The sequence below is a fragment of the Anarhichas minor genome, unplaced genomic scaffold, assembly GCF_050575085.1.
Source record: "Anarhichas minor isolate MPS153535 unplaced genomic scaffold, ASM5057508v1 ptg000028l, whole genome shotgun sequence".
Taxonomy (NCBI): Eukaryota; Metazoa; Chordata; class Actinopteri; order Perciformes; family Anarhichadidae; genus Anarhichas; species Anarhichas minor.
Genome location: NW_027466474.1, coordinates 15,416,333 through 15,435,867, shown reverse-complemented (window position 1 = coordinate 15,435,867; position 19,535 = coordinate 15,416,333). Strand labels below are relative to the sequence as shown.

Genomic DNA, 19,535 nt, shown 5'->3' with positions numbered 1-19,535 from the left:
TAGCCATGGGTCAATTAAGAGATTGACCTGAGACCTGAGATTAGTCATGAGACGGGACGCAAGGGCCCATAGTATATTAGTAAATATTCCGCAATTTAGGGACAGCTAAAAATGCTTGACCTTTAGTTTTTAACTGGGTGCTTGGAATGGAGAGCAGTGATTGGTCAGCAGATCTGAGAGGGAGGCGGAGTAGGGGGATGAGCAGCTCAGAGATTTAACCTGCACTCCATGCAGTGCTTTAAAAAAATGTATAAATGAAATAAAAGAAAGAGGAAGTGGGGACAGGTGTACCTCCACCTGGCTGGTTCACACCATTCAAACATTAAAATAACCGTTTCCTAAATATCAGATAACATTTTCACACAGAACCGTACAAAACTGTCTGTAAAAAACAAATTATAAGAACTTGCTCCATACAACCCAAACGCAGGTTTTACAGTATAATCGTGAAAAAAATGAAAAATGCACCACTATAATATAAGAATGTTGACATTATTTGATAGGAGTGTGTACAGAAGTAGGTGTTCCAGCAGCGGGGCTGTGATTGGCTGGCTGAGTTTAGAATAGGTTTGGGATTGGTTAAGCTCAGGGTGTGTGTCTGCTGACACGCCCCTTACCCCAACCCATCTTTAAGCTGCAGTAACTTCTGTCTCAAAGGAAATTCTCCTACAGTCTCCTCTCCTGCACATCTCCAGTCTGGTCCCTGGCCAGGAGTCCTGCTCGGTCGTAGCTCATTAAACATCCACCCTGACATCACTGCATCCACCCAATGAAAAGTGTCAGAGCAGCCAGTGAGTGAGCTACAACTGAGGGAGGGGAGGGGGAGTTTGCAGAGGGGGAACATTTTGAAATACTTCACTGACAGTTGATGACTTTGAAATGTACTACGCATACAATAGACACATGAAGCTGCATTTGTGCTCCAACAAGTTATAATGTTTGAATGTTGGTTTCCTGTTGTTAAACATGGGTAAATAATGTTGAAAAGTGATACGTCTGTGTTTAGCGTTCCTTTAACCTCGTTCTGGGCATAGATTTTGTACTTCTGTGATTAGTTTTGGCAGATGAATCCAAATCAATCTTAGGAAATTAGCAGAGGAGATGATGGAAAGCCACATTTGTGTTCTTGTGATGCTGTGGACATACAGAGGCTTCTGGTTGCCACAGTGCGGGTCTACTGTGTCACCACACACTGTGCAGGGTCTAATTAGGTTGTGTTTCTCTCTCTATCTCTGGCTTCTGGTGTGTGTGTGTGTGTGTGTGTGTACGGGGTGATTCAGCTCATAAGTGGGTATCTCCTCTCCTGAGCTTATCTCTGGCTAGAAAATATGTTTTAGACGGAAGCCTGATTGCAACACCACAGTCATAAATAAATGACTTGATCATTTTAGTATGTCACGGAGGTAAAAATAGAACATCACGTTGTTAGCTCAAATGCCGGATGAACCCTTTGTGAAGACTTCTGAGTTACTTCCCTTTTAGGATTCAACCCTGTACACACACTGGTGGTTTGCATGGAAATGATGTTGATTCTGGATAGTAAGAACTTCAAAATGGAAAAAGAGCCTTCGTATGATTACATTGTTCAAAAGGTTTTGTCCTCACATTCACATAACAGAGACGATGAACCCCAAAATGTTTACAGTGGTGATATTAAAGCTTGTATTGGAGAAATGTGTTAAGATCTTATTGCCTTCTCTTTTGTGAAGCAGTGGTTCACTTCCTGTCTTTGTACTTCTACCACGTTTGACACGGGACAAGCAGATGCTTTAACATCGTAATTACATCATATCAAAAGCAGTTTATTACTTTAAATATTGAAAACACAAATGGAATGGATCAATGAGATGATTTGCCATAAAGTCAGCATTGTCCTTACAAGGAATTCGTAAGAGAGAAAAAAAAGTAAGAGACCTCAGCCTTTGTAAGTAGCAGATTGGATGATATAGACAAAACTCACACTGCTCAGTTTATGTATTATTTGGAGCTGACCCTGATTTTAAACCTTTTCTTTTACCTTTGCTATGAAAATGGGTCAATTCAAGACTTTTTTTTCTCCATGTCGGAGAGAAATATACAGGGGAAATGTGAGAAAGAAAAGAGAAAAAGAGCACAATCTTTATCTCTTTTTTTCTTCTTGTGTCAGGTTCAGATTGTTCATTTATTAAAGACATTCTGATGACAATAACTTAAACAGAGTTTCTCACAAGCCTGGCCAGCCGCTGCACATAGTTTTAGCCACCACTCACAGAAAAGAGTCATTTCAAAAACAGGAAGTGGTAAAGAAGTTTCTGTTTTTGGTTGTCCTGCAAGAAAAGAAAAACCCACAATTGCAGATGTGATGGAAACTTGAAACAAGTTGAGGTATTTGAACAGTTACCACCACCCACAGACTGTCACTGCAGTCAACACTGTCATAACTGATATTAAGCAGCTACGGATTTGACATAGAATACTGACTGTAGGCAACTATTCAAAGTTTGGAAAAGGTTACCTCTAGATGAGGTTCATGTCCCTGATTCTCATCACATGTTCTGCCTAACGACCCCTCTCTGTGACACACAGGAGACTACTCTGCAGACTACTTCACTGTAATGATGTGATGATGCTGATCTTACTTCCTACACAGAAGTTTCAGTATCCACTGATCTTGTCTAAGGAACCTGCTGTTTGGGGCTTAACCCCGGGTCTAACTTAGGGTTAACTAAGAGCTGAACTATGTCTCTCTCACACACACCGACGTGCACACACGCGTTCCCTCTCACGCTTCTCATTTCATTATGGGTGACCGGGTTATGGAGGACCGAAGTGCCAATCGGCTCGCGCGCATGCATATGTGAGCACGCTGACACACTATGTAGACTGCACACGTGCACGCGCCGCCAGAGAGCGGCGACCGTCTCCTTGCATCGCCATGGCAGCCTCAGTTGCCCTTATGGTGCGGTGTGAGTGCATGGCAGGTGTAACGGAAAAGCCTTAAACTTACCGCAGTCCTCGCACAACACTCTCTCCACATCCTTCAGCTCCGGCTCGCTGGCGTCCACAGGGGCGTAAGATGCCTTGAATACCAAGGGCTCCGCGGTGGGGTCCATGAAAAAGATATATCTGTGGTCCTTCTCCACCGTGGTGCACGGGGCCTCGGAACCGAAGTCCCCGACGGTCACGAGCTGCTCCCTTTCGAGGCCGCCGCTGTTGACGGGCCACACGTCCAGCACTTTGACATTCACACTGTAGGGCTCCCGGGAGGAGACGTTCTCCGGGGAGGAGCGCACCTCGCCCTCGATGACCACGGCGGATCGGTACGCCTGGTCCTGGAGGGAGTTGAGACTCGGGGCGTAACAGGCGAAGGAGACCCCGATGACCAGCATGGAGAAATGTACTGGATCAAGCCTCATGCCGTCAGCCTGTGCTGTGCTGCAGTGCTGCTGGGCGGCGGAGCGAGCTGGAAGAGAGAGACGGCGGCGAACGGGCTCCGGCAGAGCAGGCAGGGCAGAGCGGCAGACCTTGTGGAAGTGTCCATGCCATCTGTGTCTGCCGCTGCTTTCCCCATACGGCTGCTGGCCTCGGATGGGGGGACACACCAGCCTAGGAACCGGAAACGGCCCGCTTCTGCATGCTTAAAAATGTGATTGCTGCATTCTCCTTCAACCAACCACCCTCCCCCTCTTATCTCCCCTTTTCCTGAAAGGCAAAACAAGACTCGTAAATTAGCCTCCTCTCGAATCCAGGGCTGAAACCTCTCTCTCTCTCTCTCCCTCTCTCTCTCTCTCTCTCTCCCTCTCTCTCTCTCTCTCTCTCCCTCCCTCTCCCTCTCTCTCTCTCTCCCCCTCTCTCTCTCTCTCTCTCTCTCTCTCTCTCTCTCTCTCTCTCTCCAGCTAATAGGCTAGCATCGCATGGGTGGGCGCATTGCCTCTCTGGAATGAAAAAAGCAGCTTGCGCGTACAGGGGAATCACAAGAAACGATACGCACTCCACGCACACGCAAGGTCAGGTCCTTTATCCACTTATTTCGATCGACTCCTGTAAACCCCGTTAGTCGGCAGGAAAAAATTACAAAAAGAAAATTACAAAAAAAAAAGAAAAGAAAACCGGGGTGGAACAGACTGACAGGATGAGATAGCAGCGGTTATCCGGTGAGGCGATGCAACAGTAGCGCGCACCCTCCAGCCGCGTCCCCTGCGCCCCTCATCAAACGCGAGAGGCTTACGTGAGCAAACATCACCTGCCCGGTTACTGGCGTCGGCTCGCCACGTCCTGCGCAAACACCCTAATGACCCGGGCACCCAGCGCACACCGCCACCGACCCAACCGGCATGTGACCATGCTGGTCGACTGTGTTAAACCTCTGCGGGTGTGGGTGCGAGAGAGAAAATCGCACACGCAGTGCACAGACACGGAGTGCGTCTGTAGCCAAGCCCCTGCACGGCGCCCACTGTGGATCTCCGGTGCGAGAGGTGCAAGAGAGGCTATAGGCGACTAATACACACACTGCGGATAGTTGCGATGACTAACGCTGCGAAATTCTCTCAATGGATTCGTCGGCATGGCGAGGCGAGCTCAGAGTTCCCAGACTTTTAGCGTTAAATGTCCTCAGACATCTATGCGCTCGCTGCGCGCCGCAGGAGAGCACACCCAAAACCTGACATTTTCCACACTATTATGCGAGTCATTGCAGTTCATTCATATTTCTGTGGGACACTGTACAGTTTTACGACTCTATGAGGCAACAAGTGGGGGCATCAGTTACCCCAACCTGTGGGTATTGTGCTGGAGAGACGTTCTACCCAAATCATTTTGCCAATCCTGCTCAGCTACAGCTAATAAAACCACTTTTTTTTCATTGAACGCATCTCCACCAATGAAAAGAGAGATTTACACAATATGCTCAGGTTTTTCATGGTGACCACAAGGATCCCCCTCCCTCCACAGCAAATCAGTCCCCTGCCTCCATCTCTGTATCCATCAATCAAACCATTCATAAGATTTGTCTTTCCCTCCCTGTCCGAGGCATGTGCGCCCTTCGCTAGAGGTCAGAAAGCCTTCTGTTGTCCATGCTGAGAAATGGATGAAATATAATGTCATATAGGGGACATGTGGACAGGTTTTTCTTACTATAGATGACTGGAATGATAATGAACCCAACAGGCCAATCACACATTACCTCATACAGACTGAAGGCCACAGCCAGATTACTGCAGTGAAGGTTTGTCTCCATGTTCACTGTAACATACTAACCTAAGATCAAAAGAGTCAGCTTCTTTTATTGTAAAGACAAAGTAAAAAGTATAGTTTTAGTCCTGTGTGCTGTCCATGGTGCTAAATGCTAATTGAACGTGAAGGTTTTTCTTTTTTGTCAAATGTTGATGGTTCCACATTACTGGGATTGCTTCTCCAGTCCAGGGATCAGAACATTATTTCAAGAGGGAGCCCTTCAGAGTCTGTGATCCGTCCCGTACTGACCCACCCCCACCTCTTACCCTCACCGCCCACTGCCCACCCATTCACCGATCTGTCTCCCCTTCAGTCATTCAACCAGCCATGCATTCAGTAGAGACCCCATTCAGAGACCTCACACACACACACACACACAATTTAAGAATTTCCAAATTAGCCTTGAAAGCAAATCATTGACAAAGCGAAGGGGAGTAACAAACGATTCCCGCTGACTAACCCGGGGAGGACTGAAACCAATTGCCTCCACGATTCCCCTCACTCCCGACACTCGAGCCATGTGGGACTGATCAGAGGGGCTGGTTTTGGAAACGCAGAAGCTTGGGTTGGCCTCTCGTGATACAATTGCTGTCCAAACTGCTTCACTGTCAGGCTAATGCTCTCTGTCTCTGATGCTAACAAATACTTGTCACAGTGACACCACGTCCTTTATTTTAACAGTTATTATGTAGAATATGTCTTGGCACACTTGTCCCAGATTTCCTCTTTGCAGTCCTCTTTCCCTCATTGTCTAAATCACAAGAGATACTCATGAGCAAACTCAAATACCAACTGTTTTTAAAGCCCACCATCCGCTGTCCATGGTTCTGAAAACAAACATAAGCGACTTGTCCACAATGGAAATGACTGGACATATGCTAAAGATTATAAGGCCAATAAGACTCTGAAGACTTTATCATCACGAATCGTCTGTTAATAATAAACAATTATCTTTTCTTCATCTGATTTGTCTCTGCTGATCAAAATATATATCAACATCTTTCCATTTCAAACATCTCCTAAAGAAAAGGCTGATCCACAGAAAATATATGCAAACAATTTAAAGTTGTGTTCCTTTTCCAGATTGTGTCTATTGATATTAATAATATTCCACAGCCTTTATCCTATTAAGCTGTTATCCTATCAACATCCATCAAGTCACCCACATCATTCGTCTAACTTGAGGTCTGCTCCGCCCCTCCGGGCCCATGAAGGCTGAAGACCTCATAGCTTCACTTAATGTTTTTACTAATATTGTACCTTATACGACCTTTAAAAGCGAGGTTCAGTCCAACTTGAATAACCGCCTACAAAAACATAAACAAGTGCTGAAATATAACACAATCTTAACTGAAATATGGGTACATACTAAGCTATATAAGTCGCAGGAATAATAAACTGTATAATAAATAAATAAATGACAGTTTCATTCCAAAATCAAAAACCTATCTAGATGGTTTTCTATGTTGTTTGTTCATTTCATATTTGTGAATTCAAGCAGTTTTTTTATATTCCAGACATGTTGATTGTCCAAAATATTAGTTTTTTATCAAACTTTTTTGCTACTTTCTACACGAACCCTTTCAAGGCCATTGAGAAACAGTGGCAGGCAAGCAAGTCCAATCACAGGGTAATGATTCATGATGCTTCACAGTGTATCAGCCCCCTCCTTCCCACTCCCACACAGCTATCATACTGTTCATTCAGAAAATTCTCTTTCACCTTGCTCTCTCTCTCTCTCTCTCTCTCTCTCTCTCTCTCTCTCTCTCTCTCTCTCTCTCTCTCTCTCTCTCCTGTCTCTGTCTCCGACCACAGAGACCGTTCGGGTTCGCTGTCCGTGGTGCTGAAACACCCAAAGCAATAATCATCAGGTATGACTCTTGTTAATGTCCTTTTTTAACTTCTTAGACAGGATGCAGACAGGTGCGACCTTTACATACTTTCATTTCTATCTATCTATCTATCTATCTATCTATATATATATCTATATATCTATCTATCTATATATCTATCTATCTATCTATATATCTATCTATCTATCCATCCATCTATATTTCTTTCTATCTATCTATGTTGATGTTAGTACTGCAGTGTTTTAGGCTCACGTGGGTGGGGGTTCACTTTCAGTTGCAATATGAGGCTACACTGACGGCTGAAGTGAAAATCCTGTGAAACAGCGCGAGTGTCTTGAACGCAGCCCGCTCGCAGTACTACAGTAACACCGACTACAGTTGCTTTCATTTTTTTCACCCTCTTCTCTTCTCTTCTCTCGTCTCGCGATAGAGCGATAGAGTGGTTTGACGGGCAGTCGAGGTTGCAGCAGGCAGAGGGAGACGGTGGAAGGTAAAGCAGGGAGGCAGCATCATGGCGGACAGAGACAGTGGCAGTGACCACGGAGGGCCGGCCGCAGGCCCCGGCTCGCTGCCTCCGGGTGCGATGGGCGCCATGTCCCGGCTGCAGCACGACACCGAGGAGCTCGCCTCGAAGCGCGTCGACATCCAAAACAAGCGCTTCTACCTTGACGTGAAGCAGAATGTTAAAGGCCGCTTCCTAAAGATAGCCGAGGTCGGGGCTGGGGGAAATAAGAGCCGCCTCACTCTCTCTATGTCGGTTGCCGTGGAGTTCCGCGATTATCTCGGGGACTTTATCGAACATTACGCCCAGCTAGGCCCGACCAACCCGGACATAGTGCAAGATGAGCCCCGGCGGGCGCTCAAGAGCGAATTCCTGGTGCGGGAGAATCGGAAATATTACATGGATCTGAAAGAGAATCAGAGGGGGCGGTTCCTAAGGATCCGTCAGACCGTTAATCGGGGGCCCGGATTGGGAAGCGCTCAAGGCCAGACCATCGCTCTGCCGGCGCAGGGTCTCATCGAGTTCCGCGACGCTTTGGCCAAACTCATCGACGACTACGGCGTGGACGAGGAGCCGGCGGAGCTCCCGGAGGGCACCTCGCTCACGGTCGACAACAAGCGCTTCTTCTTCGACGTGGGCTCCAACAAGTACGGGGTCTTCATGCGGGTCAGCGAGGTGAAGCCCACGTACCGGAACTCCATCACGGTTCCGTGCAAAGTGTGGTCCAAATTCGGCAACACCTTCTGTAAATACGCGGAGGAGATGAGGAAGATCCAGGAGAGGAGTAGAGAGAAACGGGCCTCCGAACTGCTACCCGAGGGCCCGCACGGAGGAGATGACGGCGACGACGACTGACGCGGATCTTAAGAGAGCAGACGAGAAACAACAAAGACTAAACTGAACTCTGAAAGAAAACGAGACTTTTAACTGTAAAATAGAACGAGAATTTCCAAGGGAATCACCCCACACACACAACCTCCACAGACATGGCAGCAGCTCTGCTGCCTCCTCGCTCATTTTACTGGATGTCACCCCACTTACCACCCATGTAACAGTACGCCGCTGCTATCAAGGATCGAACTGTAAGATATGAACTGTTTCCTACTTGATTTAAATGACAATGAGCAGAGTGTTTATATCTCTATCAAACGACAGATTTTGCACACATCAAAGCTATTTCGAGAAAAAAGAAAAATCATGTTTAAATGTTTTCAAACTGGTAATATACTAAGATTTAATCAAAAGTGAAACCAGAGGTCTATTATATAAAAATGACGAATATTTGACATCAGCACAAAGAGAGTATATTATGGACTTTATGAAACCAAAATCTGAGACCAGATGTATAGTTTATTATAAAGGTACGCAGAATAAATATGAAAGCGCTCTAAAAGTGTATGAATTGCAGAACGCAGCACTACAGGCCTGTAAACACCTGTCAGCATGTGTGTAGGCCCGTGTTTTGAAAATAACTTTGGCAAAGATAGGCTCTCGTCTTTAATCTGACCTAAAGCCTGCAGGCTAATGAAAGCCTTTCTATCATGCCGTTATGGAAAGAATCCAAAATAAAAAAGCCTGTTTTGTGCGCCTCAAACAAATGAGATAAACCTATCTCTGAGCTACTATATAGAATATCAACCCTCTTGCACCATGTCCATATAAACTTAATTGAAAAAAAAGTGCTGACTTAGATGTACTCATTATGATTTTGTGAATCAGCTGTGAAAAAAAAAAAAAAAAAATCCTTATCAATTAAGATTCCCACGTTTTCTGTGGGTTAAGTTTTTTCTTTGTTACTTTGTTGTTTTTCCCTCTGGGGGAGGGTGGGGGATGCAAAAGGATAAAGGTCCACCTGTGGGAGCGCAAAGGCGCGGAAACAAAAAAAAAAAAAAATGAGACGCGTCCGCATCCTCTCTGACGTCATTACGACCCGTGCCTTATACACTCCACTCGTTTACGTGTTCTCACGTGGATGGTCTGTGACCTCGACCGTTGTACGTTTTCATTTACGAGTGCTGTTATGTAGGCCGAATTATTCACCCACCGGGGCTGCGTTAACTCGCGCGCCTCCTGCGGTGCATGGAGCATTGGGTGGCAACACCAAAGCTGAAAGGCTGCCGGGAGCTTGGGGGCCAACAATTATAGTGCTCAGAAACAGAGCTCCAAGCTAGAGCGGGCCCTTCAGAAAGATGAGGTGCTGCTGTACGTACACTTTAAAAACTAGGGGTGGGGGGGGGGGGGGTAATTGTATTGTGCCCAGAATCTCTAGCAGCACCCCTGCCCTGGTCGCCTCTCAGTAGAGTAGAGATGTTTCTCCCTAGAACAGGAGCGTGACCCAGGACGTATACCACCTGGTGTCAGCATGGAGATTCATTGGGAGATGTTTTGCACACCATATGCACCATGTTAAAAAAAATTCAAAAACAGCAACAACAACAACAACAACAACAACAACAAAAATAACTAAATCAGAAGTAGCTTGGATGAGGCTATTTGTCAGAGCAGAGATGGATGCTGTTTAACAGCCAGGCAGGCCAGCCGGCCGTGCCATGCCGTCAAGTCTGAGTGCAGTTTAGTGGATGTAGAGGCCCATCAGTGCGGGGCCAAGGCAGTATCTATCTCTTTATGGTGTTACAGCCCCTCCATCGCTCCTTGGGGGCCTCGCCACTCAGAATATGTCACTTTTGCATTATTTCTATTCTGACGCTCTTCTTCTTTTTCTCCCTCGAAGTTCTTTGCTCCACATTATGTTGTCCAAGACGTGTCGGGTTTCTCCCTCCCGGGCAGAGAGGAAGCCACCGACTAGCGCAGGACGTCTCATGTTAGTGTGCAATATTGTGTGCGTGCCAGACGCGGCATTGCATCACGTGTATAGACTATTAATAGACGAAAAAAAATGTATAGGCTATGTGATCGGTAGATATTTGAAAGCATGACGATGAGGTTGATGCATCTGCATTATGTTTCCAAAATGTGAAGTCTTTCTTCTCATGCACTTTGGTCAAAGTGATAAAAACGTCAGACTCGTAGTGAGATATTTTTCCTGTCATTGTTCTGTAAACCGCCTATTAGTGCACGTAGACTAGTGAGGGTGTTTAACTTCCCCCTACGGAGTCCCCCCAGAGAAAAGCCCTTTCCCTCCTCGGTCCTCTCCAACACACACACACACACAGACAGTCAACAGCCTCTAACTGTCTCCATGTCAGCCTCTCTGCAGTGGCCCACACTGGAGTTGAGTAGTATCTTGGGGCTTGGGTCCACGGCTGGCTGACACACACACACACACCGTCATAGTCTCCCCGTTGAGGCCTCTTGTCGCTATCTGGGCGTTTGGGAGGCCGCTAAAGTATTTTGAATGGTGTCTAGAACTGCACAAGGCCTCCTGTCACGAGTAGCCAGGAAACTGTGTGTTTGGAATCTGAGTGCGACTGGAACTACGATTTGACTTTTGCTCGTCTGCGGTTTCACTTGAGCTAGGCGATAGTGATCGGCCTCAAACGGGCCCGACGCACAGAGTTTTGTTGTTGTTTCTACAATGAGGATCTCGATCCTTCCCTCTTACGTGGGCAGACTCTGATCTCAGGTCTGCTCCTCTTTTTCCAGCTCATGACTCAATGTGTCAAATAGAAGGCCCTGGCTCATTGTCCTTGCGGTAATGAGGTAACACTGAAGTGCTAGTTTACGATTATCAATATGCTCTAAGTGGTTGGTTCACCTATCAGCTTTATTTAAAGCAGGGTGGCCTTCAATGCGACGAAGGGGAAACAGGCTGTATGGATTGCAGCTTCAGAGGCCTCAGCTGGATAAACGCATGCTAATGCGGTTACGGCCTGGGCCTGTGTGACAGCTGAGGCAATACTGAAGCAGAATTCTCCCTTATCAGAAGTCCTATTGAATCCGAGCTTCTTAAAAGTTGATCTGCGTTCGATTGTGCATGCCTGCGGCAAATAGAGCCAAGAAAAATGTTCCAGAAAATCCCATCTGTTCCACACAGGACGTTTTGGCCCAGGTTTGTCTCCGAGTGTTGGTGAAAGGCCTGATGAAGCCTGGCACTGCACTGTCGGGGCTTACCAGCAGCGGCCTTACCGCGACCTGCTGACCCGGCTGTCGGACACATCCAGTTAGGCCTTTTCTCTCTGTTTTGGAGAAGAACAGGGAGCCTCTGTGCCCTCTTACAGAGACGACTACATTTCCTCACACTGCCCTTTGAATTATAAAAAGCCCATTTCTATTAAACACACATACAAGCCACCTGTGACTGTGTCCAAGCAACGCACATCTGAGGTCAATCTGAGTTTGTCTCGAGTCTGGACTCTCTGTTGTGATACAGCACTTGTTCCCCAACGTGTTCCAGCTTTAGCATTATTGAATCCAGGCCTCCAGGAGGCTCGTGCTTCACGGACGATTAGAAATACAACACTTTCTATCTCTTTTTCCGTAATGGCCAAACATAAGGAGAGCCTGAACCTGCTCATGGAGTTCACTTTGTGAGTGCCTCACTCTGTGAAACGCACACATTTCCTGAAAGATTAAACGACGTGTTGTTGTGTTACAGAGCGTAATCGCCAGGTGCTACTGGGTCAGTTGTGCTTTTTCCGTTTTGGGTCGTCGTTCTATCGAATTACAGAGGAAAGACGCTCTTGTGATTTTGCTGAAGACAGTGTGATCAAATCAGATTCCTCCGTTTACGAGCGCTCACCCGGTGTCGCGGCAGAACCGGGAGTGACCTTGCAGCCATGTTGTGCCCCCGTTACACATTCATCCATTCGTGGGACTCAAATGCAAAATGGTAGACAGATTTTCTTTTGTCTTGCTTTCCACGTAGAGCGTCAGCGGTCAAGCTGTGTGCTGTCCTCAGTGGCTCTGGCAAAGTTCAGTGAACATTGGCGACGGTGCACCGAAGCTGTTAGCATCCACAAGAATGACGTTCTGATTTATCACACAGCGGCAGCCATCGTAGCAATCCTGAATCATGATGTAATGCTGCCTTTTGTGTGTTATTACTGCAGTGTTTTGTTCAATTTTATTCAAAAGAGCTTCTTTTTTTGTTTGTTGCTCAAACAATGACTAGACCATTCCTTACACATTTCAACTGATGGAAATGAAGAGAAATTTAACAGTGGACGTAACTCAAAAGTGCAGCCGTAACTACTTGTTGCGTGTCCTCAAAGTCAGGTTGCTATGATGGCTCCAGCCGCTTGTTCCTCCCGTCTTTAAGAGGGACATTCTTCATGTGTCTGAATACATTCAAAACAGCCACATGTACAGCAAACTTCCACAATTACTGGCTGAAAACAGACCGAACTTCCAACAACAACCAAATCCGCTCTGTTTCCGGCCTCAGTGTTGTAGTCTTTCATTGGCCGCTCAAGAGTTCCTGGCTGATCACGCAGCCAATCGCAGCCTCTGGCACCTATGACTCATCGCAAACCGGCTGACAGAGGAGCTCATTCAGCGCGTCTTCTTTTTTTTTTTGCTCACTGCACCGAGTAGCGGGGTCCATCGTGTTTGCAGACTGTACAGGCTACTGTTGTTACTGAAGTTACAAAGACAGGCTTTCAAAGGTTTTATGAAGATGTTGGGAAATGGATCCTGGATTTTAAAGGGTGGGGTCAATGCACAATGAACATATCCCATGTCACCGTTTGGTCTAAATCCCTTTACCATCCCCATATGAGATAATATGTTGTATCTTTCAAAAATATTTTATCTGTGGCGTGTGTGTGTATATATATATATATATATATACATACATATATACATATATATATATATATATATATATATATATATATATATATATACATATATATATATATATATATATATATATATATATATATATATATATATATATATATATATATATGGTTTGTTATATATGATGCTCCTCCTTTCAGAAAAATACAACATGTAAACAGGAAAAACATATTGCTGTTTTTTTCCTTTGTATTTTATACTTACAGAAAGCATTGAATAAAAATGGATAAATACTTGCACTTTAGATATATTAAGAAAAATAAAAAATCTGCATATTATTTTTGATAGGGATCTCACATTCAAAGAGTATAAATTACAGGCTTTGTGACTATTGCTGGACAGAGATGTATTGAGTTCTACTTATTGAAGTATATTTTGTCTGTGTGTCAGAAGGTTTACTAAAGTAAATTGCATGATAAAGTAGTGCTACACCGATATTGTTCTTTTTTTAGTTGGTAAAAATGTCTGAAAACTGTGATAACAACCCTCTTGTATCATGTTTATCCTCTCCTCACCCCGTCTAGAATATTTCTTACTGAGATATGGCCTTTCCTGACTACATGACGATGGTGCTTACTTTGGCTTTGACATCAAGCTCATCCTATACATCTCAACATCATAACTCGCGTCCTTATACTTCATTACTTTCTGTTATGTACTATCACTACCTTATTAAATTTCCGTTGATGGCAAAAAAAGAAAAGAAAAAGGTGTGCTGTTTTGTACATTGCTGTTTGTTTTAATGTTGGGGGAGTCTTGTCTGAAAAATGACTAATCGCGCAATAAAGTCATTCCACACGTCCCTGTCTCTGCACAACTGTCTCAACACTACAGAAAATGAAAAGAAACGTGGAAATATCCATTAAATATTAAAATAGTTATTCATATCTGTATGCTAATTAACACGGTTTTGATACATGCAGTATATGGGGAAGTATTCCTGACGTGACCACGGCATCTCTACTTCCTAAATACACTACGTCACGATGGGGTTTCATCGCCAAAGGCACTTCACGTTTCACTTCATTGTGCACCGTGTATACATTTATTTTTCACTCCGCATGAAGTCTCTGCTGATGAATCTTTTATCTGCGAGGTGAGTTTTTTCAGTCTGAAGGTCGTTGCACCAAAAGCAATAAAACGGATTGCACCTCGCATTAAACTCAGCTCTTCAGTCACTTGTGAACCAAACAAAATGAGGCTTTTCACACAGCATATCCTGGGCTACGAGTGGACCCTGGCATGACTTAGCCCCATTCAACCCAGGTTTAAGCTAAGCCCAGGACTATGTGATCCACACTGCACTTCTACAAGACTAATGTTTATCTTCTAGAATGAGGCGTGACTACTCTTTAATAGATTCGACAACAAAAACGTGACGTAAAAAAATCCATAGTTTACTTAAGCCCCGCTTCACACTGGCAACTTTAAGCCCCGTGTTTAGTGGATTTTTAGGGGATAACTGCGCAAACTCGAGGCCCGTGTAGCAGGGCCAACAGCTAAAGTCAGGGTTAGGGTGAAGAGCTCACTTAGTTAGCTGAGTGCAATGTGACGAACAGTGGAAGCAGTAAGAACAAATGGGGCTAAGCTTGTGATATAGTAACCATAACATAATTAGATTATTCATATTATGAAGTAGACACTGCTTAATAAATAAAAAAGTTTCAAGCAGTGACTTGTCTGACACATAACAGGTATTAGCATAGCGGTGGAAGGAATCTATTTCATTTGAGAAGTACAGTCCTTCCTTTTTGAACTGTGTGGTCTTTTTGCAGTCGTCTGTGCCAAGTCACACTGATGCAATTACAGCCAAAGGGTAGCTGGATGACGGCATACTAGACTTGAGTACATTCTGGTCGTATCTACTGGCTCAGTGTTTGTGCTCTGTTTTAAGCTTTAAAGGGCTCAAGGAGCAAACATACTGCACTCGCCTTTAAACACGCAGTAGATAGATAGATAGATAGATACTTTATTCATCCCGCAAGGGGAAATTTGTTCGCTACAGCAGCAAAAAATATACTAAGCAATCAAAGTTGGTTAATGTTGGTTAACTAGCTAGCTGGCAAACTAGCTTACAATGTATTGGTATCAGAGGTCTCAGAGAGAGTTACTGTAATTGAAAGAAAATAAGACCCAAAATAACCTTTTGAAAAAAATCCATTTAGATAAAGACTTTTTGTGGATAAGACACGCTTTGAATAAAATAGCATTTTAATAGAAAGCTCGCATGAACCACATAATGCATCTTTCTTTGGCAGACAAAAACAGCCATGTTACAGCAGGAGAACCACAGGTGTTACTAATTAATCAATGAGCACTACATTTCATTTAACTAGCTTACGCTAGTAAACTAGCTTCCACTCATTTAGTCACAATGGCCCTTTGGGACACTAAATATCTTCCGGGAGAATAAAAAATAAAAAAACGTCTCGAGGCTAACCCTGTTCCTGACTGTTACGTCACCTACTACGGCAGGGTGTAAGGTTCAAAGTGGCTGTCTTTTTTTTTTGGACAAAGTTAAACACTTAAACCAATTGTTTCAATGTAATAGGATAAAGTACACATTTTACTTTTGTGTGGAGTTTCTTCTCTCTGTTGTTCAGTCACACAGTCTGCCAGCAGTTTCAGGAACAGAGAGACATTCCCCTGGCTCATCTTTTGGACCTTCTTTTTACAGCTGCTCATCTTCTAATGTGACAATCAGTGGCACCATATTTGTTACCCGTTACACTTGTTTTTGAACTTGATGTTTTGAAGTTAGAAATGACAACAATCACTTTTTCACACAGGGCCATGTAGGTTTGTATTTTTTGTTTTTCCTTAATAATAAAAACCTTCATTTAAAAACTGCATTTTGTGTTTACTTGTGTTATCTTTGTCTAATATTTAAATTTGTTTGATGATCTGAAACATTTAAGTGTGACAAACATGCAAACAAATAAGAAATCAGGAAGGGGGCAAACACTTTTTCACACAACTGTATATCATATTAATATTGCTGTTATCATAATATAACTATTATATATATATATATATATATATATAATATAATAACTATATCATATTAATATTGCTGTTATCTTATTCTTAGTATGGTGAGGTATCATGTTATGTTACGTTCACTGGCCCACTTCTACACAGTTTTTCATGTCCTCGAGACAAATGACTGCATATTTTGTGTAGAATGTGAACCCCTGCTAGTTCCAAAAAATGCTCATTATTGAATCTCTTCTACCGTAAATCCCAATAAAAAGAAGTCCAGGGTGAATAATATCAGGGTGGACAGTGCACTCAAAAAGCTTGTAACAATCAGTCATATCTTTGACAAAGAAGAATATGTTTTATGATGCGGACAAATTATAGTGATTCTCTTCTCTAGAGCGGAGTGCTATTATGGCCTGAGATATACAGTAGCACTGCGCTTACAGTTGAACAGGACATCCATTTAATAAAGTATGTACTTATCTAAGTTACCATGGTGACTGCTACAAATAAAATGTTTATCTTGTTCAACCAATCCAAACAAGAGCCGGCTGAGAGCAGTCAGTTCAATATAACTATGCAAAGATGACATCATTTAGTTTTTTTGTAGCTAAAATGTAGATTATAGATTTGTCATTTCAAGGTCAAAGCAGCTCACAAATAGCCATGTGTATTTGACACTGATGGGAAGTATCAGCAGTCAGTATCATGGCATGAGTTTATAAATGTAATCAGCGTCTCTCAGCTGCTGTAGCTGAGCCTCTCCAACATGTCTGCTGATGCAGGAGAAACACTGCAAGACACCCGGGGGGGGGGAGAGGGCGCTGCCTTTTAAGTTTTAGATTTGATGCATTAAAAGAAAATGGGGAGATGATACAGCGATGTGTTTACACCAAGTTTTACTGGAAGCTACTCCACGCGTTGTTTTGCAAAAGGTATGACTGATGTAGATGAATTCATACCGCTAACAGGGTGTTTGGTGTTATGCTACACCATCCAGCTTTTAAAAGGCGTCACGGTGCAGACTGTCCAATGCTTTTTTTGGTGAGCTTAATGTATAGTCTATGTTTTATGGTATGATACATTATGAATGCCAGGAGGCACTGTGAAGGTGAATTACTTGTTTAAGGATGAAGGATACCAGATGCTCTGACATACTTAGTTTAGTGTCTGTGGCTTTAACGTAAGTGAACACATGTGGCTTTGGTCTAGTCGCCAGCTGTTTCATACTCTACTTAAATAGTGTGTTACCTTTCAAATGTAGCTCTTAACTGCAGGATAAACATATCAGGGAGAACTCCCCACAAACAAATGCTTTCACATGTTAGAAATGTTGTACAGTGCTGAACAAAATGTGTTTGCATTATTATATATTTTATAATATAATAAACGTCTACGTCATGGATGTCAGTGGCACTCAAGTTTGCTAACCTGCTGTGGAGCTTATTTTTTTTTTTTATCAGAGTAGACAATATTAATAAATCACAAGCACAAGCTTCTGTATAAAAGCTTACTTTATGAAGCACAGACTAAATATTCAGTAAATATGTCCTTTACATAGTATAAGCATCCTGTCAAAAAACAGTTCCGATATACAAACAAAACAGACAAAAAGACAGATCCAATGCTGACATCAAGATGCCGAAGTTGTCATTTTTTAAATAAAACATAACAATCAACAATATTTTTTTTTGCCACGATCCTATAGTACAGCACAGGCCTACCCTAGAACATTGGGAAACAATGGTTAGCACAACAGCCAAAGTGACTATAAGGGGAAGTCTCCCTGTAAGAAAGCAGTTATTCGTCCTAACAATACGGCGTTATAAAACGGTACTTCCTCTCTGAAAACTCAGCTCCACTTCAGCATTTTGGTCTGTACAAGGATCCAGGATTCCAGCTGTGACACCAGGTTTCCAGCCAAGTCCCCAAAAGGATCTCAGATCCTGTTGTTCACTATTAATACGATATACGAAGCAACAGAGGCGCAGCGCCCAGAGCCAAAGATATCATATGCTGTCGATATCCACAGTCCTGTCGACATGCTTCCGTGCCACACCGAGGCTGAGCGAGGGGCCGCTAAGCTCACTGATCTACAGTTGTGTCATATAAGCAAATTACGAAGAAAGAGAAAAGGTGTGTGTGTGTGTGTGTTTGGGCGGGTTGGGATCAATTAAGGTGCTCACAAACAGCGGTACCGCCACCCCATCCCCACTTCCTCGCAACGTTACGCAAGTCCTCCTTCCGTGTGTGTTCCTCTGTTTGGAAAAACGTGTGCTGGATGTCTGTTTTGCCTGTTCTTGGCTGGCCGAGTCGGTCTTACTTAGAAAACCAAACCAGCCTCTTCCCCTTCTTAGAAAACATGTTTTTTCTCTCCTCCTCCTCCCTCTACGTGGAGGATGTTTTGATGGCTACTCTGCTGGTGGAGTTGTTTTCGCTGCTGCTCCCCTCTCCATTCCAGAATGCTGACGGGTTTCTCGACTTTAGCACGTTAAGCTGGAGCAGTCCCGCTGCTACACTCTCCAATCAGCCAGTCTCTGTCTAACGTAGGCCGGGGCCTACTTTCCCCCAAAAACATCTTCAACTGAAGGATGGCAGTGGAGGGAATTCACCAGTACCAGTAAATGCCCAATACGAGGCCAAGCAAGCTACGATCGGTCCATGTTAACATGTTATAACCCAGGACACTGATCGGTCTGATTGTGTCTTATGCAGCTGAAGGCCATCGGATTGATTCTCACCAAACATGCTCAATAAATTCTTCATAGAAAAACATGACCCTGCTATATTTACTTCTTCCTGTTGAACCACAGCTTCGACAACTCAAACTGGAGCTACTTAAAAACAGCATGCCGATGCACACACACACACACACACACACACACACACACACACACGGGAGAGCGGCTGACCCACTCGTACGGTACGCCTCCCACCCACACTTTCCTGCTCTGCCCTTCACCCGGTTCTTCAGAAACCTAACACCCAACCATATATCGTTACTCATCAGCTCTGTCGTGATGCGAGAGGAGCGGTTTTGTGGGATGAACGTGGCACAGTGCTTCCATTCAGTCACACACCGTCATCCTCCTCAGTCCGGTTTTGACTTGTTAGAAAGACGAACGGCATGACTGAATGAATGCATGTCAGTATTTGGGGTAGCGGCAGATAAAAAAAAAAAATCACAGACACAGACTTGTGATCTCTCTCTGACTCACGCTCTCTAA

The 19,535-nt window shown here is 44.1% G+C and overlaps 2 protein-coding genes across 3 annotated transcripts in view; one reads left to right on the top strand and one right to left on the bottom strand.

The window, feature by feature from the left end:
* nrg2b (neuregulin 2b) overlaps positions 1-5,420 on the bottom strand; it is a 49,525-nt gene extending 44,105 nt beyond the window's left edge. Inside the window, exon 1 of one of the 2 annotated variants that reach the window (XM_076103274.1) lies at positions 2,987-5,420. In XM_076103274.1, the coding sequence (XP_075959389.1) occupies positions 2,987-3,395 (409 nt within the window). In that variant the 5' untranslated portion in view covers positions 3,396-5,420. The remainder of the gene's footprint in view (positions 1-2,986) is intronic. The other variant, XM_076103272.1, reaches the window with a different exon arrangement.
* Positions 5,421-7,429: 2,009 nt separating this feature from the next.
* purab (purine-rich element binding protein Ab) lies at positions 7,430-13,321 on the top strand. Its single transcript, XM_076103222.1, has one exon. It carries the CDS (start codon positions 7,576-7,578, stop codon positions 8,419-8,421), a length of 846 nt encoding a protein of 281 aa, XP_075959337.1. The 5' UTR covers positions 7,430-7,575; the 3' UTR covers positions 8,422-13,321.
* Positions 13,322-19,535: the final 6,214 nt, after the last annotated feature.